General features: G+C 39.1%; 1 protein-coding gene across 37 annotated transcripts in view; it reads left to right on the top strand.

Moving 5' to 3' along the window:
• The window catches only part of TBC1D5 (TBC1 domain family member 5), a 598,207-nt gene that overhangs the window by 554,530 nt on the left and 16,450 nt on the right, over positions 1-27,227 (top strand). For all 37 annotated transcript variants that reach the window (XM_063611375.1, XM_063611384.1, XM_055295545.2 and 34 more), the window contains one exon: positions 16,395-16,494. In XM_063611375.1, the coding sequence (XP_063467445.1) occupies positions 16,395-16,494 (100 nt within the window). The remainder of the gene's footprint in view (positions 1-16,394; positions 16,495-27,227) is intronic.

Below are 27,227 nucleotides of genomic sequence, written 5' to 3'. Positions count from 1 at the left end.
GGAAAACATGTTAGCAGTAACATGAAGAACTAATAAGAAGAGAAAAAAACCAAATAATTCTTTTGACCATAAAAATATTAATACCAAGCACACCAAGTCATTTATACAGTTCCCCATTCATGCCTAATTATTAATCTTCTTAATACGCATGTTTATCATTACAAATTTATCAGATTGACTTTGTTATAAGTTGCATTTGACTAAACTATTGTACTTGGCTTGAATAAGATTGACCTTGGTATGGAATGTTTGTCTGCTTGTTAAATACAGTTGCTCAGGAGAAATTTTTTAAAACATCTGAAACAACAACTAAAACCCTATTCAGCCATGATGTTACAGTGTAGCCAAAGGATTTAAAAAGCATTGAATGTATGGATCACCAGAAGGTAATATAATCAAATTTCCAAACTTCCTTTTTATTTAAGATGACAATTTCCCTTAGAATTGTTACCAACTATAGCAGCAGTCCCCAACCTCTTTGTCACCAGGGACCGTTTCATGGAAGACAGTTTTTCCACAGATGCGGTTGCAGGGGCATGGTTTCAGGATCAAACAGGTTCCCTGTTCCAACTCAGATCATCAGACATTAGATTCTCATAAGGAGCACACAACCTAGATCCCTTGCATGTGCCGTTCACAATAGGCTTCACACTCCTATGAGAATCTAATGCTGCTGCTGATCTGACAGGAGGTGGAACTCAGGTGGTAATGCTTGCTTGCCTGCTGCTCACCTCCTACTGTGCAGCCTGGTTCCTAACAAGCCGTGAACAGCTACTGGTCTGTAGCCTGCGGTTTGGGGACCCCTGAACTATAGTACAGTGTTTATGTACAGTTCTATCTATGGCCTTATCATTTCCAGTCAATATGTTGCTTTCCAAAGTTACTTTGGTCAGTAGACAGGAACTTTTAACAGCAAAATATGGTGTTTATAATAAGCCAAGAACAAATTGGCTTTATGTTAAATCCTAAAAAGTTATAGGCTATATTTGAAAAGAGAGAAAAGAATAAGAAAATTATTTCTACTTGAAAAACAATTGTGAAAAGGGAAGCTCCCTCCTTTCCCCTCTCTAGCTCATCATTTATTCATAGACCCAAGACTAGGCTCAGATTTCTGGCTTTCATGGTCACATTTCTCTACTTTTCTCACCTTTAATGTTCTTACTGTTCTGCTTTAACATTTGATATCTTTCTTACTTTTGCCTCTGTGAGGAACTCTGAAAGATGGCCTGATCTCATTAAATAAACCAAATTCAACCATACCTTGTCCATGCTACAAAAAGGGCCTTTCAGTTCGACATCAAGGATTACCTCCAGGTAATCACTCTGGCCTCTTGATCATCATCACCTTTTTATTCCTGGAGGCTATCCCAAAGGTGGTGGGACAGTTTGCAACATTTTACCTGAGTCCTTCCATAGGTCCCTTCAGATATCTAAGGATCCCATTAACAAGTAAAGAACTTGCAAATTATAACATTAATCTGCCCAAAATACATATATATATACTACCACATGGTCCAAAAATTGAAGGCGGCCTCAATACAATGTCCCAATCAACTTAAAACAGTGAGAAGTGCTGCCAAATTGCTTAACTTTGGGATGTTCTCACTTGGATTCTAAGCAACCATTTGGATTTGAAGCATATTTGTACACTCTACATGCAACTGTTATTCATGTATCATGATGTGAAAATATTCCATAAAATATCAAGAATAATGTTTTTGAAAATAAGAATGAAATCAGCATGATACCAATATGTGATGATGTTAACATTTATGGAAATCTTAAATTCGGCTCTAGACAACTGTCAAACTGTAATATCATTTTAGCTGGACGGTGATGAAAACATGAATATCTGTTTATTGCACAGGATAAATGAGATATTGTTTTCTTAATGTCTATAGTGAGTCATACATACTCAGTCCTCTGTTATGACCAGACTTCTTTTTTGACACCCTTGATTTCGGATTTAGGTTTGAGGGTTGGGCTGAGACATGAGCTTTTTCCCAAATAAATGAGCAGTCCTAATTTTTTTGCCAAAAATTGTGATTCAAATTTCCAAGATGGACTAACTATAAAATGTTTAAATGCTGAACCTTGCATTTTACTCTAGAAATTGTCTTTATTTAGGATGCTTTCAGCTACATGTAGCGGAAAATGCAATTCACACTGATTCCAATAACAAGGAAAGTTATTTAGCTCAAGTTCAAAGGACTTCCCATTCCCGACCATACATTAGAATCGCCTGGGAGAGTGTTTTAATCAATATTGGTCATGGAAGAACTGAGTCAGAATCTTTCCAGTGGAGCATGGGCATTAGTATTATTAAAAACTTTCTGGAGTATTCAAATATGTAGTCAAGGTTTAGAACCACTAATTTAGAAGCTCATCTGTGTCTTCAAGGATGCAGTTTCTTGCCATCTCTCTGCCCTGACCTGCCCTGCCCTTCCCAGAACGAACTCTTCCCCAGGTTGAAAACAAGACAGTTGTAATAGTTCTAGACACCATATCCATTCACCAACATCGAGAGGAGAATGGCCATGTCTTCCTAGGGCATTTTTTAAAGGTAGGTTTGCCAGATAAAACACAAAATGCCCAGTTATATTTGAATTTCAGATAAATAATGAGATTTTTTAATATAAGTATCTCAAATATTACATGGGACATATTTATACTAAAAATGTTATTCAATGTTTATATGAAATTCAAATTTAATCATATGTTCTATGTTTTTATTTCTAAATATGGCAACCCTATCTTAAAGACATTTTCAACAGCTACTCACCAAGACTTCCTTTATGTCTTATTGGCCAAAATTCCTAGATTACCCTTAAATCCATCAGGCCCAGCCACTGCCCACAACTGTAGATTGGGTTGGAGGGGGCTCATGGCTGCAGGGCCCTCTTGGGAAGGAGACACAGGGAACATCAGCCCTAGCCCCTATAGAGAACCATAGTACAGGTAACCCTTCTGTTTCATAAACACTGAGTGATACCATGATGTCTAGACTGAAACTTCTCTGCAGTTATCTTTCTGGAAAAAAATATAAATTTGATTGTCATAAATGTATTTATCTTCATTGAACAGTCATCTTCAGAACTGTTCTTTTTTTCTTGAGACAGGGTCTCATGCTGTCACCCAGGCTGGAGTGCAGTGGCACAATCTCGGCTCACGGCAACCTCCACCTCCTGGGCTCAAGCAATCCAACCCCTTCTGCCTCCCAAGTAGCTGGGACTACAGGCGTGAGCCACCATGCCCAGCTAATTTTTATATTTTTTGTAGACACGGGGTTTCACCATGTTGCCCAGGCTGGTCTTGAACTCCTGAGCTCAAGTGACCTGCCTGTCTCAACCACCCAAAATGCTGGAATTACAGTCGTGAGCCACTGCACCCCACGCAGCAGAATTGTCAGTTCTGAGGTGACTTAAATGTTCCCCAAAATCACTATGCTATGCAAAGTCATGCATTAAAAACCACAGGGAGTCTAGGCACAGTGACTCATGCCTGTAATCCCAGTGCTTTGAGAGGCTGAGGTGGGAGGATTGCTTGAGGCCAGGAGTTCAAGACCAGCTGGGACAACATAGCAAGACCCTATTTCTACCAAAAAAAAAAAAAAGTTAGCTGGGCATGGTGGCACACATCTGTAATTCTAGCTACTTGGGAGGTTGAGGTGAAAAGATCGCTTAAACCTAGGAGTTCAGGGCTGCGGTGAGCTATGATCACATCACTGTACTCTAGCCTGGGTAACAGCGAGACTTTGTCTCTAAAATAATAATAAAAATAATAAGATAAAAACCACAGGGCTTGTGGGGAAAATTGGATTGGGGTACAACACTAAAAAAAAAAAGGTCATCAGTGCCACATGAAACAAAGGAGGAACCTAATAAAAGTGGTAGAGTGGTTTTACACGTTAAGTGATTAAGAAATAGTGCAATAAATATGATACTTTACCTTGAAAAATACCTGAAGCTCAGTTGGGGAAGTGGACATTGGAAGGGTTGCAGCTTGTGAGTCACTGTGAAGTGGTGGAGGAGAGTTATCTGGATGGAATCTGATGAATTTGGTTATGGAAGTAGCCCATAAAACACACAGAATGGAGGTAGCTGGCAGTTATCTGTGTTGCATGCATGTAGGCATTTTGTGTATTCCTACATTCCTACGTGTAGCTGCGTTCATCTATGTGTAGTTTTCTGCATTCACCCATTATTTCTTGAGGATGATGTTGTGTGTAAGCAAATGTGAACTTCGGGTTATGCTCAATTGTTCCCTAATACATTGATCTCATTGAAACAAGTTCACATTTTCAAAACAAGCATTATAACAGAACTGGCTCTACACAGTTCATGACATTCAGCTTCTGGATTTGGCGAGTTGGAGGAATGAGAATATAGAAAGGTTACACTCTACATAATTTTTTTGTTCTCAAGTAACAAACCCATGTTAATTAGAAATTTTAGAGTTAATCCATTTTATTAATGGTCAACATATACCCAAAGTATTTCATGACACCAACGTGTGCATCGTGTATATCTGACTCATATGCTTTGATTCCTCATCAGAATTCTGCAGGAGCCCTTCTCCCTAGGATAAATCCCTCAATTTTAAGGTATGCCCTGTAGGGCTCTTTACAGTCTCACCCTGTTCAGCCTTATAATCAGTCCTCCCTCTTACTCCTCCCTGGCCCCTCAGGAATACACAGCTGTTTCACTTCCCTTAAACCAAACATGCTTTCTCATACTTCTGTGTTGTTTCCCTTCACTGTCTCTTCTGACCAGAGTGATTGATGTAGCCACAAAATAGAGTCCCTTCCAGTCTCAGCCCAAACACCTTGTGTCCCATGGAGCCTTCTCTGCTAGGAGCTTTCAGCACTTGTAATAAGTAGCTGGGGCCCTAGTTAAGCTGCAGATTTCAGAGCCCCTCCCCAAACCTAAAGCAGCAGCATCCTGAGATGGAGGGTGTCCTACGTAATCTGCAAATGCTTCCCCTGTTTTGAATGTCAGAGAACTACTTGTGTTTACTTATAAGGCTCTTGCAGGCACTTGTCACTGTATCTTCTGTGCCAGATATTGTGTCTGGCACTCAGTAAACGTTTAGGAATAAATGAATGCTGTTGAGGGTTTTGTGTGTTGTGCAAGTATTGAGATGTCTTAGGCTTTGCTCTGGCGTCCTCTAGAGCCTGAAAAGTTGCTTCATTTCTCAGCAGCATTTACCAACCACTTATTTAAAAAGCTAATAGGAATTGTTGGTATTTAGTGAGAGATGGGATATAACAAGGGATGAACTAACAAAAGTATGATAGGCATATGAATAAACCAGGCAATTTAGAGAATTATTTCCTTCTCACCTTTTTTTCTTTCCTGAAGTCTTAGAAGTGGTAATGTTTAAAAAAAAAAAAGAAAAAAAGAAAGAAATATCAAGGCTGTTCCAAAACTTACTTGCTTTTACCAATTGTTACTTAAAGTAGTTCTTAAACTGTGCTTGATCCTCAGCTTGGATTTGCTGCAGGGTACGGTTTTTTGTCTGTCTCTATTGGGACATTGTAGAGGTCAGTTAGCCCAGAGAATAAGTTGAACAAGTGTGTGCATTTCATCCTCACACGGATCAATTAGCTTTGTCATAAGAAAAACAGTCTTGGCTCAGGCCTTTCTATCTGGGTCAGCCATTGTGCAGATGCCTACCCTTGGTGCCAGGAACAGCAAGGGAGAGCACGCAGATGGTTTTGCCCAGCCAGCATTACTATGAGAAACTCAGCTGGAGGCCCTGGTGCTGGCTGGCTGGTTTCATCAGTTGGTCTTATCACGTGTAAGTGGTGAGGGGGAAAACCCTTGTTAAGTAGAGTAACATCTGTGCTTATTGTCCTGGTGGAGGAGAGAACTATATGGGTTTCCAAATGATTGGTCAGGTTGCCTAATTATAAAAACACAACACAGAAATGACAACATAAAAGCCCAAAAGATGGGAGCATTTCTCCACAAATGCCATTTACTTAGACTCCCATACATAAGCACTTCTAGGAGACACCTTTCATACCTTTTGAATTTTTACAGGGCTAAGAAGACATACCATATGCATATAATTATTTTGAACTGCAGTTATAGGACTTTTGCAAATAATGAGGTTTGTAACTCTGCAAGTGAGGTTTTATTCCTCCTCTGGTTACACCTATGTGAAGTTGGTCCTAATTAAAGGTTCTATTTCAATTTCCAGTATACTTATTCCAGATTGTAACCTTATTTACTTTACTTTAGAATTTGTAGCACATGATCCTGTTTTCTGGCACCATTCTTGTCTTTTCTGTTTACTTTATTATTTTTTGTAGGTAACTCCTAGGAAAGCAAAATTAGATTAAAATGGCTCACAATGTTAAAATGGCAGTAGGTATAAAAGCATGTTTCTAAAGGCTAAAAGTTCTTAATAAATATTACTTATTATTTTTTCAGAAATCATATATTCAGAAAGATATCTTCTGAAAATCAGGGATGAATTTAAATACCATGAATTATGGAAGTATTTTTGCCATTTCCTTTTCATTGCGTTTTATGTTTGAAAAACATCTTTTATTCTCTGATACTTAATACACAGCCTGTGTTTGTCAAAGTTACAGAAGAGAGCATGCATAATCCAATAAAATTAATTCATATTTCACTTGTTCTCAATAAGAAATTGTATAAATGTTTATGTTTACAATAGAATAAACTGATATCTAATGGTCTAAGAATTAGCTCTAAATAGAATAATAGAGCTACTCAGTACAAAACTAATTCAGGGAGATTGGAAAGCTCTCCTGGAAGCTTGTCACCCTGCTTCTCTCCCCGCTGCATCCTACTCCTTGTTGAGAAGAGGTCTTTTGGACTGTCACCAAATATGCATCTAACCATGCAGCCATCTGTTAAAATTGCCTTAAATCAGATAGATAGTAAAGTACTTCACAGCCTTCCTAGAATGATGGGAAGTTCTATTCAGAAGTAAATATTAATAGAAGGTGAGCATGAGATGAGTTATTTAAATCCTTGCCATCCAAATTGTGGTCCATGGACCAGCTGCATCCCATCCCCTGGGAGATTGTTAGAAATGCAGAATCTTAGGCCCCAACCCAGACCTACTAAATCAGACTCTGCATTTTAGCAAGATCCCCAGCTGATTTTTGTTCATATTAAAGATTGAAAAAAATTGATATTAATAACATTAATTGAATACCAAATAAGGAATGAGATTTTCTACATATAAAGCAAGCTTCAAATATATCCTAGTGTGAGCATGTTCTCCTTGTAAACGGTGGCTAAGTGCTAATAGTTATAGAACACCTTGTATAAGTGTGTCCTCTGTTCTAAGCATTTTACATGTATTAGCTATTTTAATCCTCAAGCAACGCTATAAGGTCACTGCTAGAATTGCTTCCCATTTTACAAATAAGAAAACTAATGGAAATAGAGTCTGTGGTTAGCACTATCTACAAAAGAAGTTATTAGTCATAACTGGGCAATGAAGAATTTCTGCCTTATCAGGTAGACCCAAAGAATAAAAAGGAGTAAGAAATGAAGATCTTTTTTAGTCCCTCAATAAAACTTAATAAAAAGCTGAACATAAAGGGAAATTTCTTTCCCTTAATTTTGTGAACCTTACATGCACTATTTTTAAAATATTTGTAATCCATACCCCATATGTCACACCCACGGCAAGCATGTGATCTGAATTAATTATTTTAACCTGCCAACACCTGACTTCAAAAAGAGATTTGAAACTCTTCGCATGTAAACCAATGAAGAGAATGTGGAGTTGATATGTAATTTGTCAATTCTAGGAATATGCTATAAGTCAAGTAGCAATTTGGGAGAGAAAATTTTTGCGGGGAAAAATAAAGATTTCTCCCTATACTTGACCTTGTGGTCTTGCCCTGCAGCCGCTGTTGGGCTGCTAAAGAGAAGGGGTTTGAATGATCACTATCTATTAGAGCCAGCTGAAGCAGCACAATCAGCGAGGAGCTGGGCTGGAGAAAGCCTGACTCATGCCTCACCGGGCCACCCCAATTTTATCACAGGCAATTTTTAACTTTATAAATTATAAGGAGTCAGTATTCTTTAATGTAGGGGTTTTATCCAAGTTTCTGGGGGGAAACTAAAGGAGTGAAAAGTGATACAAAAATCCTGTGGAGTTTAGGTTTTAGTGACTTTGCTGTAGCCTTCAATAGTCAGGAAGGAGCACTGCTAGTACAGGAGGATGTGGGGTAGAAGGAAAAGGGCTCGGTGATTGTTATGAAAACCCATCCTCTCTGGACAAATCCAGTGTCCCCTGGTAGTGAGGATGTCAGTGGTGGGACACCGCAGTGCTTCAGTGGCTGAAAAACAAGGAAGCCTACTAGTGGGATTTCTGCTACTGCCCAGCTACCTGGCCATATAAAAGTTGCTTTATTTGTAAACAAGAAGGGGTTGAAATAAATGATCTCTAAAGACATTTCCAGTTCTGAAATTATATAATTGGATAGCATAAATTTGACATCTTGAGCTTTGAATTTCAGTTAAAAATTTCTAAAGGCCATTTCCATTTACATTTAACTTGTTTACATCCTGTCCAAAAATGGGAACTGTTATTTACTGGGGGATTTTGTAAGCATCTTTATTTTTAAAATATCTTTAAGAATCACATTATTTCTAGGCAACCCATAAAGAGCAGCATCCACTGACTTTCTCACTTTAATCATATAGAAGGAAGCCCTTTACCATAAGAGTGCTGTACTACTCCGGGTTTGCACATAGGACAAAATATGCTAATTATTTACCTTTTTTTTTTTTTACATTTCATAGAAGTTTTTCTATTTAGTGTCATTTAGAGTACAGATTTGTTTAGAGTATAGAATATTATTTGGAGTTTGATTTGGAATCAGTTATGTCTTTTTTCTCCTTGGCAATCACCTTTCACTTTTTTCTTCTCTATTATGTTATTTGCATTATTTTTCTTATTACAAAAATATGATCCAATTTCATTGTAGAAAATCCACTGAAAATTAGCAAAAAGGAGAGAAAAAATCACCCATAATTCCACCATTTGAAGGAAACCAATATAAACTATTTGGGCACTATCCATTATTTTTTTCTATGCATATATATATATATATATATATATTTTGAAATCAGAATCATTGTTTATCTACTACTTTGTAACCCGTTTTCCCAATTAGTATGTGATATGTCATTCTTAAATGTTCTCCTATAAAAACATTTTTGAAGGTTGCATAAGTTGGGCGCGATGACTCATGCCTATAATCCCAGCACTTTGAGAGGCTGAAGCAGGCGGATCACTTGAGGGCAGGAGTTTGTGACCAGCCTGACCAACATAGTGAAACCCCATCTCTACTAAAAATATATTAAAAAAAAAAAAAATTAGCTGGGTGTGGTAGCAGGTGCCTGTGATCCCAGCTACTCAGGAGGCTGAGGCAAGAGAATTGCCTGAACCCAGGAGGCAGAGGTTGCAGTGAGCCAAGATCACACCACTGCCCTCCAGCCTGGGTGACAGAGTGAGACTCTATCTCAAATAAATAAATAAATAAAAAATAACGTTTGCATAGCATACTGTTTATAAATGTTCCACAAATTACCCAAATCACCCATCATTAGACATTTAGGATTTCTGTGAGGTGCCTATGCCCATATGTGTGCATGTTGCCATTGAATGTGTGATGAATATCCTGGGAGTTATTTTTGCATGCATTCATGATCCTTTGAAATAACTTTCTAGGATTGTATTAAAATTCAGAGACAATAAAATTCACATTTATTGAGTGTTTACCACGTACTAAGCACTGTGCAAAGTATTTAATCTGGAAAACCTCATGTAATTCAAATTCAGTCCTCCAACAAGCACATGAGGTAGAAATTATTATTATCACCATTTTGTAAACAGGAAACTGAGGCTCAAAGAACTTTGCTATCTGGTTAGAATCACAGAGAAGGTAAGTGTCAAGCCTAGTATATAGTGATTTTAAAGCTTGTGATTTATATTCCAGCTTGTTCACCAGTATGGCTGTACAGCTTCACACCTCATACCACTTATTTTAATACTCTTAAAAAGTCTTCTTTGTGCTCTTCTATTTTTTCTGGTGGTATCTTCCTCTGCTGATACCATATGCTTCTGACTTGGATTTCATTCACACCGTGTATGTGTTTTGCCCTTGTGTACACCACAGCTTCCTCCGAACATCCGTGGCCTTTCCACTTTTTCTCCTTGAGACTTTCCGTTTCCTTTACTTCCCACTTCTTGTTCACCCATCTGCTCGAGAAAGACTGGGCGTCTTTCCTGTCTTCTGGTTGCTATATTTAGCCTGTTCCTGCTGCCTACAGTTAATGTTGGTTCCCTTGTCTGCTTCTCTTGTGATCTGAGGACACCCACTTAGAAGCTAAGCAGAACTCCACCTCAGTGCCATTCCTGCCTCACTATTCCCCTGGAGTTTGAATTAGTCCATGGACAGAAACACCACTGCAGCCTGTATAATCATCTGTCAGCATGGTGTGTGTTGGGGGCAGTGGCCACAGCAGTCTGCATGTCAAACCCCAACCCCGAAAACATAATTATGTGAAGTGAAAATGCAACAGGGATGAACAGAAGAGGAAGGGAAGCCTTTCTGCTGAACCTCAGCTCGTACTATCCCCATGTTCTGGCTCAGCTCAGCGACTGCCTCATTGCCCAGGTGCCATACTTTCCTGCCTCCTAAAACATTTTTCCTTATTATTTTGTCTAAGCCAAGACCCTCCTTCTTCAGGACCCCTCAGAAATACTAGAAAACCTCCTTTCCTTTCTACATACACAAATTGAAATCATCTTCCCTTTCCAGAATTGTAAGGAGTCCTCTCTCACGTCTCTTCTACAGAACTTATCGTATACCTCTCTTGGCTTTCTGTACAGGTTTGACCATCCCCTAAACTTTTTCAGAGGCCATGTTTTAGTCATTATTGTATTTCTCACAAGGCCTAACACAATGCAAACGAACATCATTTTTGAAAAAATTAACATATGAATAAATAATAAACTATGAAAGTTTGTCCTCTTTTTAACAAAGAAATAGCAGGAATACATTGAATTATTTAATAAAATTGACATTAAATTTAAACAGCTGAGATACATAACATTTCAATAGAAGTATAATGATGCATCAACTATTTGGGGCAAAATGATAGTAGAAACACCACTTATTAAAAAGCAAATTCAAAAAACGATTTCTTCAGATTATTTAGTCAAAAAAATCATTCAACAAACAACAAAACAACACAGCCAATCATATCTGAATGTTTTTGAAGGAAAACAATAAGCAATTTGGTATTAGGGCTCAGCATTACAACTGGTGAATCTCAGGTAAAGGAAACTGAAATATGGGATTATTCATGGGAAGGACCATAGTAACGGAGCATAGGAAGGGATGTGTACACAGGGAAGAAATGAGAGTAGCAGGCCAAGTGACTTGGGTTCTCAAAGAGCTATCTAAACCTTAGCATACACTACCAGAGAATGTGGCTTACAGAGGAGTAGACCATATTTTATGTAGGAGATAATGAGAGAATATACCTCAGAAGTTTGTGTGAAGAGTAAACATGGTAATACAGCAAAGCTCAGTATCTGGCATATTACAATCAATATAAAGGGATTTGATGCTAGTTATTTTTCTTTTCTGATAGAGTGGCCCTCATCTTCTGGTCCTTTGCTATAGGGCACCAATTACAATTGGTGATGTTGCACACTGTGGTCTACAGGTGGCCCAACTTTATCCTCCTCTATCAATTTCTTGCCTTGTACATTAGTTTGCTATCCCGAGTTTAAGACGGTGATGAGCTCTTAAGCTTTAATTAATCTTTCTGGTCTAAGCTACATAAAGGTTTTAAAGCCAGAAACTAATGTTTTCCAACAGTGAATCATAAAACTTTGTATTTAAATCCATTTCACTGTCTTAGCTTGATTACAAAATTTTTTTTTAAAGAAATAATAATTACCTTTATTGAGTGTCTGCTCTGTGCCAGATGCTGTGTTCTCCATATTTTCTCATTTTGTTCTCCCCCGATCCTGCCGGGTGGGGTTGAGTAGACCAAGGAATTAAGGAACTTGTCCAAGATTATACAGCTAATAACTGAGAAAAATAGGATGCAAACCCAGCTGTGTCTATTTCAGCATTCCTTTGTTCCCCACCCTATGCCCTCCTATAATAGAAAGCAGGACATACACATAAAAGTAAATATAATAAACATTTATCTTTAGTGTCTTATTTACACATAACAGTTACACTAACTGGTTGGTTTCATAAAACCTCAAGGGAATTAGCCAAGAATTTTTATTACAGAGGACCAATTTAATGAAAACAAATAACTAAAGCTGTCAATGTCTAAAGCATTGTTAGTTGGGAGGAGTGTGGAGGATGAGAAAAGATAAAAATGTAAAGTCAGTTCCCACAGTTTTGGAAGCTTGATTCTTGGCTCTTTCTTTTATCTGTAATTATATAATATAGTGAAGAATAAATGACAAGCCACCCTTTTGCCTCCAAGTGATTCCATTTCTATTTATAAAGTCTGAGTGATAGTTGAAGGGTTTAGAAATGTTTTAAGATTAAGCAAACTCTAGAAGGATAATACACTGGATTTCAGACTATGGACGAGGCTCTTGGTACCCCAGCGTGCTTCAGCCAGAGTAGTCCTCTTTTATCTCACATATTTGGCTTTTATATAACCATCCGTTTGAAAAAGAAGGTTTAACTGATTCAAAGTTGCCTTTTTCCATGTGTTTATATTGAGACAAACAGATTCTGTTTGTATCAAGATCTACTTGGGTTTTAGGTATTCAAGATGCACTTCAGTGGCTGCCACCAGAGCCCTAAGCAAAAATTGCAAACTTGCAAATTTGTGTTTTTATATCCTTGCATATTTGCCCAGCAAGTGCCCTGGACTGCTACACTCTTAGGACTTCTCCATTAACTATACAAGTTAGAGGGCCCCAGTCTCATCGCAGTCTTTATTACAGTAATGTTCCTGCTAGAGAAATAAAATGTTTTGAGAAAGAGGCCCTCTTTAAGCTCATACTTTCCACCAGCTGTTCAACACCTCACTGCCAACAGGCTGTGCCTACATCCTCTAAAGCGTGTCTTCTAAGTTCTTCCTACCCAGTTTGATTTCCTTTCCAAAGAAAATAAATCCATTCAGGTAGGAATGACTGCTGAGTATCAAAGCTCCCAATGGCTTTTGTATTTTAAAATAAGTGGTGGCTAATCCAAATTAAACTAATGCATGGAGTAAATAGAGGAGAAGTTTTTAAGCCAAGAAGCACTGCATTCCTTGTGCCCTTGATCCACTCTGGGCTGTCAGCACCCCAATTGGTAGCCACTTGTAAGGCGAAACACAGGCCATAGATTGGCCCTCTCTTTTTAAAAGACTATCAAACTCTGGCCTCGGTACAGTTCTAGACTCCGCTACTTGGGGTTTGTGTCTGCCACAAACTAAAAAGGTTAATGGTGGCCAGGCACAGTGGCTCACGCCTGTAATCCCAGCACTTTGGGAGGCCGAGGCAGGCGGATCACGAGGTCAGGAGATGGAGACCATCCTGGCTAACATGGTGAAACCCCATCTCTGCTAAAAATGCAAAAAATTAGCTGGGCGTGGTGGTGGGCGCCTGTAGTCTCAGCTACTCGGGAGGCTGAGGCAGGAGAATGGCATGAACCTGGGAGGCGGAGCTTGCAGTGAGCAGAGATCATGCAGCTGCACTCCAGCCTGGGCGACAGAGCAAGACTCTGTCTCAAAAAAAAAAAAAAAAAAAAAAAAAAACAAAAGTTAATGGTTCAGTAGAGTAGACTGGGACCATATAACTTTCTTATTCCAGTTACTAGTTTGTAAGTTCCTTGGAAGCAAAGCCTCTAACTTTTGCATTCACCTGAGAGTACTGAATTTAGGTCCAGAGTGGATAATTACTTAAGGTCCCCTGACTTATTAATGGCAGGACCAGGAATAGAACTTATGTTTCCTCATGCCATATGCTAAGTTAGTGTTGTTTTCATTCTGCCACTATTTCTATTGTCTATTGCTGCATAACAAACTACTCCAAAATCTAGTACTCCCATCATAAGTCTGTGGATCAGGAATTTGGGCAGGGCTCGGTCTCTTCTGCTCCACATGGTATTGACTGGGTCACTTACTGGGCTGGCTTCAGCTGGCTTGGGCTGAAAAGACCAGAAAAACTTTATTCACATGTCTAGAACTTCTGTGCTTCTCATGTGCCCTCTTTTTCTCTATATGTTCTGTCCTTTCTTTCAGTATTGTAGCCTAAACTTCTTTACAGCATGATAGCTAGCTTCTAATGAAATCGGAAGCTGGCAGTCCCCTTAAACTAGCTCAGAATTAGAAGTTTGACTTCGGCTGCATGCTCTGGATCAATGCAAGTCATAGGGCAGTCCAGATTCAAGGACAGGGGGAATACATACTACCTCGTAATGAAGCAACATGCAGAGTCAGGGAGGGAAGAAATTGATGGTGGCCATCTTTGGAGACTAACCACAATCATTATTAAACAGCAGATGTAGCCTTCTTTCTCTAATTCCTACAGTTTCCTGTGATAACCAGGGAAATTCAAGCCTGTGCAGAAACACGTGAGAAAAAGAGTAGAAAAAAGCCCTGAAACGCCCCATCCTTGTCTACCTTAATGCTCAGCTGCAGAGTTAGGAAGACAACCCCACCTCTCCAAAATTATTTCTAATTATCCTTTGGCTAAGCTTCTTGTGGTAGTATTTGTTCTTATTTGAGTATTGGAGGAGAGGCTGCTACACTTGTAGAATATGTAAAGAACATGGTTAGTGCTTGTAAATCCTACAGTCGACATTTCACAGTAATTTGTTTTTAGAGCTGCTACTACTATGTCTATTTTCTTTTCTTTAATTTTTTTTTTTTTTTTTTTTTTGAGATAGAGTTTTGCTCTGTTGCCCAGGCTGGAGTGCAGTGGCATGATCTCGGCTCACTTCAACCTTCACCTCCCAGGTTCAAGCAATTCTCCTGCCTCAGCCTCCTGAGTAGCTAGGATTACAGGCGCTCACCACCACTCCCAGCTAATTTGTTGTATTTTTAGTAGAGACGGGGTTTCAGCATGTTGACAAGGCTGGTCTCGAACTCCTGACCTCAAGTGATCTGCCTGCCTCTGCCTCTCAAAGTGCTGGGATTACAGGCATGAGCCACCGCGCCCAGCACTATGTCTGTTTTCTGTGTCAAGTGTTTCAATGCCTATTCCTAAGGGCTAGTTCTTCAGGCAGCAGTTAAAAACAATAATTTGCAGTGCTGCATGTGCGTATTGTTAAAATGGGATACATCTACAAGTAACCTTTTCAACTATTAATTTCCATGCACAAGTCAAATTATACTCATTCTCAAAGAGAAAGGATACCTTAGTAGGTTTTTCTTTCCTTCTTTTTTAATGATACAGAGGATTCTTATGCAAAAGGACAAGTAGATCTAAGAGTGGAAAATCAATTTTCTAGCCTATTCCAGCCTTGGCAATATCCTTTCTTCGTATTCTAGCTAGCTTTGTTTAGAGTATCCTAAATGATTAGGATTATTCTTTTTCTCTTAAAAAAAAAAAAAAAAAAAACTCCCATAATCTTCCAAATTTCCTTGGGAAACTTTTTGCTTATATTTTTTCCTTAAAAAAAAAAAAAACGACTTCATCCTTTTGTTAGTTTTTAAATAATTTAACTTAGATAATTATTCAACCCAGAGTACTTTTTCCTAGAAACAAACAAATAAATGAAGTATTCTAGTGTCATATCAAGAGAGAGGAGCAACAATTTATGGGCTGCTGAGGCAAAACCTTTCCAAGCGCTTTAGGAAATCTCACATTTTAAGAGATTATCATTGTCTAGAAAATGATGAGATATGTCTTTTTTTTTTTTTTTTTTTACACAGTCCAGGTTCCAGGCTTAGAGATTTGTCTTATAAAATGGGAAATCTTTGGTTTCTCAAATGTGTGAAAAAAAATGCAATGTTTTTGTACCAGCTGCTTAGCAAGTATAGTTCACTGAAATCCAAATTGCCCTCTTAATTTGTGTTGCTCAATGCTTATTGAAGATATATTGTGCACTTTTTAAATACAAGGTTGTATATGCAAATATATGCAATGCAAGATTGTATATGCAATCTAACTAACTTTACACGTGGCCTAAAGCTAGAATTCAATTAGGAAAATCCAGACCTTTAAAATTTTCCGTTTTTACCCTTTTTTTATTTTGTTGGTGGTGGCAGTTGTGATTTTGTTTTTGTTTGCTATTTTGATTTGTCTAGGTTTAAAAAGTTATCATGCTTCTTTAAACTAGTCTAGATCATTTAGAAAACTTTGGGGATTTTATTTGACAATCTCTAAAAAATTTCCATATGTTTATCCCTTTATTTTAGGAAGAAGAATTAGAAGCCCAAATTTCCTTCCTTCAAGGACAGTTGAATGACCTGGATGCCATGTGCAAATACTGTGCAAAGGTGATGGACACTCATCTTGGTAAGTGAATTACTTTGGCCCTGGGAACGATGAGAGTCATCACAATGATAGCCATTAGCATTACTTTGTTCTAGGCCCTGTGCTAAGCTGTTTACATGAATTACCTTATTTAATCCTTACAACAGCCGTATAATAGAATTACTATTACTCTCACTCTCTACATTATATAGATGAGGAAACCAAGGCATAGAGGGATTAAGAAAATACCCCAAGATTATATCATTAGTAAATCGAGTGGAAATTCAAAATCAAGCAATCTGATTATAAGCTGGATGCTGTGGCTCACAGCTGTAATCCCAGCACTGTGGAAAGCCACGGTGGGAAGATTTGAGGCCAGGAATTTGAGACCAGCCTGAGCAACATACTGAGACCCTGTCTTTACCAAAACAAAACAACAACAGTTTTTTTTTTTTTTTAATTAGCTGGGCATGGTGGCACATGCCTTGTAGCCCCAGCTGCTCAAGAGGCTGAGATGGAAACATTGCTTAAACCCAGGGGTTTGAGGTTGCAGCAAGTTGTGATTGTGCCACCATACTCCAGCCTGGGTGACAGAGTGAGACTCTTTCTCTAAACAAAAATAATAAAATAAAAAATTATTTAAAAGCAATCTGACTACAAATCTCAACTCCTGGTATACTGCCCTTTGTAAATGTCTATTTACCTCAAACCAAAATGAAATACTGAGTTTTCAAGATCAAATAATCAGCTATACTGCTGTGCCAACCTGTCAGTAATCACTAATGTGATTATTATTTTGACAATTCTTTTTTTATAAAAATGTGTTTTTTAACCACCTGCCTGAAATGCATGACCTTTTCTTACTTCTGACTGTGCTTATATTCTAAGAAATGTCCCAGTTTGAAGTTCATTTTGCATGTGGGTCATGTATGTCACACTGGAAAGTCTTCAGGCACTGCTCTGCATTTGTAAAGGTTGTATATCTCGTATTAGAGATGCCCTATGCTGACTCATGTATGAATCACTTCAGTAACTCCATGCTGCTTACAAAAGCCTTTGTCATGCACCATTTTGCTATTTTTTTAGCCCATTTATGGACAGCCTTTGTTGCTTCACTGGCCAGTGTCTAAGATTGGTAATTTATGAAGAAATTAGGAAATTAAGACATGTACTCATGGAAATGGCCAATGTGCTGCTCTGTGGTGTTAAGAAATGGCAATACCAGGTATTATAAGAAATCAGGATGCATCCCACCTGTGAGGAGAAACCAAAGAGAATCCACCAAGGCCTTTGGGGCCTTCGTTGGAGGTAAACTCTGCCTTCAAACCCCAACAAGCTCTAAGCCATTACAAGTAACAACGGCTGTCATTTGGGTATAGCCTAAGCCGTACTGGCCTCAATAAAATAATAAATGTTCTCTTAAAAGATTTGGAGAGATGCTGATCTAAGTGGCTGGCTGCCTGACAGTGTCTTATTAGCAGCTGGCTGGGTCCTGTTCTACCCTCAGCTGTATTCCTACTGTCTCAACCACTCCTGCAGGGAAAGGGCTCAAGAGGGAAAAACAGCAGGAGAAACCCTGGTAGATGATTGATAGGGTAGTATCTCATCACAGCAAGAAACATTACCCCTGTCACATTTGATCTACCTCTTACAGACTTTGTTAGTAAGCTGCTTGATGATCATTTTTAAAAATTCGTATAGACCTATAACCAAGTCGCCAGTTCAGTCACTTACCACTTGCAGAGTCCAATTAACAAGAGTGAGTTCTGGTATAAGGAGACTTTTTATTCCATAGCTTAGCTTAGGGGAAGAAGTACAGACTCCTGCCCTTAAAGGTACCACCTCACTCTGGGGACAGAAAACAAAGGCTTTTAAAGGGGTACTTGGCACGAACAGCAAACAGGGAAGGAACGAGCAGGTAAAGGTCTGTGTCAGTGGCTTCAGTGCCTTATCTTCCAGGTGGTTAAGCTGGCACCAGCACAGGCAGAGCTAGGTTGTAAAGTGACTGTTGTCTGAGATACTCTCCAGTGCGGGGAGAGTTTCATCTCGGGCATACTGGAGGTTGTAAAGTGACTGTTGTCTCAAAGAAATCTCTGGGTGGGAGAGATTTCCAGTCCTGGAGCTAAGCAAGCACATAGTTAGGTAAGCTTGCCCTGTAGGGAGTGTCTGGTAAAGGGCAGGTAAAGGTCGCGTTTAAAGAGCTAGGTAGGAATTGGAGAACAAGGCAAAGGGAGGGAAGAGAAAAGAAGAAAATAATAATTAAAGAAAAATAACTCATTCTCTTTCTCTTGGAAAAATGGGGGTAATAAGTTACAGACCTAATTTTACATGAATCTTACATTATCTAATATCATTGCACCTTAAAATATACCAAAAAGAACTAATAAACAGATAGCTTATATAGTTGTTTATGACTAATTATGGTTACTTGTTTAAATATAATTTTAATTTCTAAAGAAATGTATAGTTTTTGCTTTTCTGGCTACTTGGATAACCTTTGCGTTACTTGACTTTAGTTTTCACCAAAGTAAGAGAGCACAGAAGTGACAGGGAGAAAGATTTACTGGAACTCTACAAAATCCTGCTAGGAAATTTCCAAGTTGTTTGGTACACACAGCAGCTTTTAAAGCAGCTTTACTTAAGCCTCGGAATTTTCAAACAGCTTTTGCTCTGACTTTGGTCTTTCAATCAGCACTAAAAGAGCATTTTCTCATTGCATGGGAGGGGAAAACACTTTAATTAAAATGGAAAGAAAAGCCTATACCAGCTGTGAATTTTCAACTAACCACAAAACTAGATTTGTTTTTGTGTATACGTTTCACTTTCAGCCAGAACTTGTTCACATAGCTGTTGACTTTTTTTCCCCTCATATAAATAGCATGACCGCGTTTTTAAAGTGGGATTAAGGGATGCTACCAAGAATTCCTGGCCCCAAGGCCCACAGATGCATTTCAGTTCAAATTCACAATATAACAATGGTTAATTAAAAGATGCTCCTAGGTTCTTTGGCAACTTTGTTTCTAAGCAAAGATTTAAGGAAAACACGAAGATTAAGTGACTTGATGCTCTTGATTTGTTTTTTAACATATTATGGCTTCTTAAGAAATTATTTTAATACCCTTATTTTTTCCATAGATGTATTTCTCTTTCTGATTATTAAAGGAGAACAAAATTGGAAGGACTAAAATGTTCATTAGTAAGCGATTGAATATAGTATAATTCAATCTTTATAAAGATTAAAATATTAACATAAGTAGATGTTAGTGATAGATTATTAGGTGATAAAAACAGATGGCAAAATGGTATATATTTGGTATGAAAATACTGTTAACAGTGGTTGCCTAGGTAAAAGGAAGATTACAGAGGGACTTTCCAAGGGACCTAATCTTCTATGCTTAGAAAATAGAAGACATGCCCTGAAAATCTGTGGATGACTTCAGTGCATGTAACTAGCACTCGGGGGTCAACCTGTATACATAGCAGGCAGAGCCAGTTGTAAGGGTGGTGAAGTGGTGTCTGAGAAAGACAACCTCATGAGGCATCAAACAGATCTAGGGTTGAACCCAGGCCCTGTCCCTTAACTCGGCCTGCTTATGAATGTGTCCTCATATGTCGACACATATGTACTTGACATTTCCATCTATCTTGCCAGTTCCTTGCCAAAAAATATTTTTAAACCCTAGTATCAGGAATGGCCCAAAGTGGGTATTAAACACAAGTCATCTCATCTTTCCCTTCAACTCTTTAACTGTCTCTTCTCAGGGAAGAATCTGAGAGACTCTTCCAGCCCATGGCCATAGAGCTGAATAATAACTTGTCCAGGGTCTACAACTGGTTAGTTGAAAAGCTGGACTAGTACCACATTTCCCAATACCCAACTGAATATTCCTCTATCAAATGATGCAAAACGATGCTGGAATTTGGGATGTGCTAGTTCTAAGATGAGGTGTGTGAGCTCCTTGAGCAAGAATAGCTATGTCAGAACTTAATGATGCCTCTGGGGCACTTAGTGACATGAGGGCCGCTGAGCCTCCATTATGCACTGGGGTATAGGCTACCGAGGTGGCTGTGAGAGCTGTCTCAGAAACTTACTCTAGGAGTTACTTCTCCAGATCCTTTCCTAATGTTAATTATTTTCACAAAGTTCCATTCATATCGAGAGAACTCCATCACACCTTGTTTTCTTTTCTTTTCTTTTTGGTATAAATGTAAGGGGTACAAATGCGGTTTTGATACATCGATATACTGCACAGTGGTGAAGTCTGGGCTTTTAGTGGAACCATCACCCAAATAGTGTACATTGTACCCATTAAGTGATTTCTCATCCCTCACCACCCTTCCACCTTTCTGAGTCTCCGGTGTCTATTATTCCACACTCTATGTCCATATATACACATTATTTAGCTCCCACTTATAAGTGAGAACATGCAGAATTTGACTATTTCTGAGTGGTTTCACTTAGCATAATGGCCTCCAGTTCCATCCATGTTGCTGCAGAAGACATGATTTCATTCTTATTTATGGCTGAACAGTATTCCATTTTATATATGTAGCACATTTTCGTTATCCAATCATCTATCCATTGCTGGACACTTAGGTTGCTTCTCTATCTTTGCTATTACTATATCACCCTATGTTTTTGTCACACATGCAATAAGTATCTTAAAATGTCAAGTACTATTTAAGGCTGTTTTTATAACTGATAGCAGAACAAATATAGAGAAAATCCTTTCAGTTAAAAATTATTTAATGACATTTGTTCAAATGGCCCTTTAATTATAGAGATAATAAAATTGACAGGTTAACAGTATTTCCTCACAGTTTTGGAACCCAAAACTAGAAGGCCATTTGTGTTGCCAAAACTACCAAAATTCTAATTTTATTACCTCCAAGTGATGGAATTATTTGAATTCAAAGGTTTAGAGACAGGAATTGAAAATATGTTTTATTAAACCTAAACTTTTCCTGTCAGCTAATTTAGAAGAGGTTTTTTACATGTTGATTTTTCTGTTGCTATGGTTACTCTCCTTCTTGTCATCCTGACAGTAAGTTGAAAGCCATCGACAGTATTAATCTCTGTGGCTGAGCTTAGGCTATTTTTAGATATGCCGTACTTCACACATAATTGCACGTGGGTGAGCAACCTACATTAGTCTGATCTGTGAGCAGCTGGGCTGAGCTGCCAGCTGTTTACAGGGAACACATGAGCTGCTCATCCTTCTGGGCTCTAATGCCCATACCCTCCTGCTCCCAATGGAGGTGTTTTCATTCATCTGTTTGGTATTTGGACACCTTGGTTTCCAGCAGCTTGCCCTTTCATTGATGAGTCATACAGATAATTAGATGGTTAAATGCAATTAATTAAGGAAAATTTGATTTCCCATGCTTCTGTTGAGAGTACTGTAGCTCATAGGATCGTAGAATATTAAAGATGTAAAAGCCATAGAAATCAACCTAGCTGTTCTTTATTCGCAGATGAGGAAGCCAAGGCCCAGGAAGGGTGAGTCACACAGCCAGCTAGCTGGCAACGAGAGTCCAGACCTGAATCTAGTCCTTGGCTTCTCTTTCACTGATTAGTCTACTGACCACACTTGAATCAGCAGTAGGATTTCAAATCTTATGTTATTTTATTGCACCCATCGTAACTGATTTTGTACTTGTCATAATATTTATGCATGAATTAGCCGAAAAAGGAGGCCAGTTTTGAACATCAGTTTATTCGCCTCCATAAGAACTTTATAAACTTAATTTTCTGATGTTTATAAAAACAATTCCAATATCTGCGGAAATGTTCAATAAGGCAACTAACAAATGACATTTGAAAAAGTGAGAAAGAAAATGTGATCACCAGACAGCTTGCTCTCTGTCAACTACACTATGAAAAAAGAGTTTCATGATTATTTTTAAGAATTTTAAATACTGCTTTTTATTGTGGGTAGCAGAGTCGTCTATAGGAGGAAAAGATACACTTCACCTGAAGATCTTGTTAAAAATGAAGATTCTGGAGTCCAATGTTGGAGGCATGTGCCTGTAGTCTCAGCTACTGGGAATGCTGAGGTGGGAGGATCACTTGAGGCCAGGAGTTTGAGGGTGCAGCGTGCTGTGATCCGGCCTGTGAATAGCGACTGCCCTCCAGCTTGTGCAACATATCAAGATGACGTCTCCAAAAAGGGAACCCTGACCAGCATGGCCATGCCTATAATCCTAGCACTTTGGGAGGCCGAGGGGGGAGGATTGCTTAAGCTCAGGAGTTCAAGACCAGTCTAGACAACATAGTGAGACCCAGTCTCTATTAAAAAAAAATTAAAAAATTAGTTGGGCATGGTGGCATATGTCTGTAGTCCCATCTACTCAGGAAGCTGAGCTGGGAGGATCACTTGTGCCAGGAGGTGGCGGATGCTCATGCCACTGCACCCCAGTCTAGGTGAGAGAGCGAGACCCTATCTCTAAAAAAATAAAATAAATAAAAGAGAACTTTTGTTCATTGTTGGTGGGAACATAAATTGGTACAACTACTATAGAGAACAGTTTGGAGGTTCCTCAAAAACTAAAAATTGAGCTAACTAAAAACATGATCCTGCAGTTCCATGCCAGGGTATATACCCAAAAGGAAAGGAAATCAGTGTATCGAAGAGATATCTACACTCTCATGTTTTTTTAGCACTGTTCACAATTGCTAACATTTGGAAGCAACCTAAGTGTCCATCAGCAGATGAATGGATAAAGAAAATGTGGTACATATAAAGAATGGAGCACTAGGCCGGGCACAGTGGCTCACGCCTGTAATCCCAGTACTTTGGGAGGCCGAGGTGGGTGGATCACGAGGTCAGGAGATTGAGACCATCCTGGCTAACATGGTGAAACCCCGTCTCTACTAAAAATACAAAATATTAGCCGGGCGCAGTGGCGGGCGCCTGTAATCCCAGCTACTCAGGAGGCTGAGGCAGGAGAATGGCGTGAACCCAGGAGGCGGAGCTTGCAGTGAGCCGAGATCGCGCCACTGCACTCCAGCCTGGGTGACAGAGCGAGACTCCGTCTCAAAAAAAAAAGAATGGAGCACTATTCAGCCATAAAAAGAATGAGATCCTGTCATTTGCAACAACATACAGAGAACTGGAGGTCATTATATTAAATAAGCCAGGCACAGAAAGACAAACTTTTCATGTTCTCTCTTATTTGTGAGATCTAAAAGTAAAAACGATTGAACTCATGGAGATAAAGAGTAGAATGATGGTTACACAAAGGATAAATGCTTGAGATGATGGAGATACCTCATTCACCCTGGTGTGATTATTATGCATTACATGCCTGTATCAAAATATCTGATGTAACCCAAAAATATATACACCTACTATGTACTCGCAAAAATTTAAAAATAAAAATAAAAAATTTAAGATGCCATCTCAATAGGATTCCGATGCAGTAGGTCTGATGTGGGACCTGAACTTCTCCATTTCTAACAGACTTTGAATGACTTGCTGTTAGTGGCCCTTGACAGATTCTGAGCAGTAAGGAGTAAGAGAAATTATTTAGACATGATTCAGCTAATATATTCATAAATGTTAACATACTCATAACACTGTTAACATATTCATAACCCCCTGCTTCAAACATGCGTGCACCTAAACTCTGTGGGCAGAGAGCCCACTACCTCCCCTAGCATCCTGATGTAGCCTGCAAGCCTCTGACATTCAGAAGTTCTTTTTCAGCCTCCATCACCTTGTTCTAGTTGAAGTTGTTTCCCCTGGTTTTATTATTGGAAGACTTGCAACAATTGGTCAGCATCTTCCTTATACCAACCCTATACCTATTCAGAAAAACTTAGCAAACTACACACTAGCTTATCCCTCTTCAGGCCAGGATGCCACCACTCCAATAATAGGGCCTCAGTACAGACTTTCCAACTTTCATCATTTTGCTTTCCATTTTCTGGTTCTTTCCCTTTTTCTTATATGCTTTTCCACAAGAGGAACCCAGATTGAATTATTTTCTTTCTTTTTTTAAAAAAAATATAATACCAAGTCCATCATCTTTGGTAAACTTACTCTGACTTCAAAGTGTATCAGCATTTTGGTTTCTCTGTCTCTTTTAACTGCTGGATGTAGATATTGCAAGCTGTAATGAAGGGTGACCACAGTGGCCCCCAGTGGCTGCCTTGGCATTGTAGCACTCCCACAGTGGGTAGCATTCCCACTAAGGACATCGTCACTTAGGCTCCAAGCTTTTCAATGATGTCTTTATTCTTCTAATTCAGTAAGGAAGAGACTTTTCTGGTTAGTAATAGTTTTGTTGGATTTCTTTTCTTTTTTTTATTATACTTTAAGTTCTGGGGTGCATGTGCAGAACATGCAGGTTTGTTACGTAGGTATACACATGCCATGGTGGTTTGCTGCACCTATCAACCCGTCATCTACATTAGGTATTTCTTCTAATACTCTCCCTTCTCTAGCCCCTCACCCCCCAACAGGCCCTGGTGTATGATGTTCCCCTCCCTGTGTCCATGTGCTCTCATTGTTCAGCTCCCACTTATGAGTGAGAACATGCGGTGTTTGGTTTTCTGTTCCTGTGTTAGTTGCTGAGAATGATGGTTTCCAGCTTAATATCTAAATAAAAGTTTGGTCATTTCTAACAATTATAGTCATACTTGGCAGCTTTGCTATGGAGGCAAGACTCTACTATAGAAGACCAAAATACCAACTTACCACCCTTCCCAGTTTGAAAGGGGCAAATGTCCTTTATGTCATTTCATTCCTGGTAGAGCATTTAACACAACAGTAGGATGAAGCTTATATACTTGTCACATACAATAGCAACTGCCATTAGTTCCTATGTGCCAGATTGAGTGCCAGGTACTTCACAAACAGTATCTCTAATCTCCCACTAAGTCTGCAAGTTGAGAGAGAGTATCCCTAGTGCACAGTGGAGGGAACTGTGACTCAGCATGCTCTACATACTTGGTGGGAGGTTACACAGCTAGGTAATAGCAGAACCAGGCAAGATTCAGTCCCAGCTCTGTCTGATCCTACAGCCTGTTTTCATCCTTTCATACCAGGCTGCCTCTCCATGTTCTCCAATCCCAAGTCTCTTTAGCTAATGATCCAATAGCCGCAAAACCCATCTACCTCATCATCTGTGGAAACAGGCTTACTACGGGTAGGTCAAGGACTTTGGGGCCACCAAGAGCATCTCATGCTGAGGACAAGAGCATATGAGCCAGGGGAGGTGAAGCCCAGGATTTAAAGGCTGATGTTCATTGCCTTGGACCATGTTTACATTCTAGCTGCAGAATGGCACTTAACTTTCACTCACTCGTCATGTCAGCAAAACCTTTATGGCCTGAAATTCACAACATATATATTTATCTTAAGCCCAGTTCAAAGAGTCTTATTTGACTAAATGATGTAATTTTAAGGCAGTCGTACCCAAACTGCTGTCCTATCTCTTAGCTCCCAAATAAGGGCATGATGGCAAAACCCCAGATTATTTCATATTACTAAGGCATCAGCTATGTTTCTGTTTTTATTTTTAGAAGTACATATTCTGGCAAAGGCATCTAACCATTACTGGAACTTAGAGACCTTTGAAGTTTAAAAATATATGTAAAGTCTCCTTTTTTGGTTGACCCTAATGTTACAGCCATATCATGATTATGACAGATTTTACTGGGAGGTGTCATGCTTCCATGTTACTCTCTGGCGCACAGAGTGGTAAGTGCTAGGAGAATAATATGCCAAATAGTAGAGATCAGTAAAGATTCAGAACTCTGTGCCATGCTTACTCAATTCACTTAAGAGAACTATTTATTGGCCTCAAGAATTGTCTTTAGTGTAATATGCAAATTTGCCTAGTCTTACCCTTAGATTTTCCTATGTTCCGCTCCCAGTGCTGAGTTTTGGGTCTTCAGCCACTCTGGCAGCTGGATGCCAAAGAGGATCCTTGATTATATTTCTGTGCAATCTTCATTTTGTTTTTTAAGAAAATTAACTTGGCTCTTAATAGACCATCAATGAATGTTAGTTTCTCTTCACCTGCCCCTACCACTTCTCAGTCTAAGATCTGGTTAATCATATTAGTATGTCTTAAATCTTCATCTGGGAAATATCTCACCTACATTTATTCCTTAGGGGATAAAAATCAGCCCTATTGATAGCAGGAAAGCCCTTGCCTCACATTGGTCACTTAGCCAGTTACCTGCTCTCTCATGTAAAAACAGGTTCTGGCTGGGCATGGTGGCTTATGTCTGTAATCCCAGCACTTTGGGAGGCTGAGTCAGGCAGATCACGAGGTCAGGAGTTCGAGACCAGCCTGACCAACATGGTGAAACCCTGTCTCTACTAAAAATACAAAAATTAGCTGGGCATGGTAGTGCACGCCTATAATCCCAGCTACTCAGGAAGCTGAGACAGGAGAATCGCTTGAACCCAGGAGGCGAAGGTTGCAGCGAGCCGAGATTGTGCCACTGCACTCCATCCTGGGCAACAGAGCAAGACTCTGTCTCAAAAACAACAACAACAACAACAACAAACAGGTTCTAGGGGAATGGTGAGGTGGACAGTGGTAATCTGAAATTGAGTTCAATGTATATGTAAAAGTTAAGTAAAATTTCAAGGTAGGGAGAAGAGCAGGAGAGAATAGACCTCTTCAGGAATACCTAAAGTGATACATAGCTTCACATGAAGAAAACCAGGGTCTCCCCCAGAGTGCTAGTGATTTCAGAAACATTAGCAAGGAGCAGTGGGGTTTTAAAGTGATAGGAATACTTTGAATAGAGCACC

The sequence above is a fragment of the Symphalangus syndactylus genome, chromosome 10, assembly GCF_028878055.3.
Source record: "Symphalangus syndactylus isolate Jambi chromosome 10, NHGRI_mSymSyn1-v2.1_pri, whole genome shotgun sequence".
Classification (NCBI taxonomy): Eukaryota; Metazoa; Chordata; class Mammalia; order Primates; family Hylobatidae; genus Symphalangus; species Symphalangus syndactylus.
Note: the sequence above shows the minus strand (reverse complement) of the source record. Positions and strands in the feature narration are given on the sequence as shown.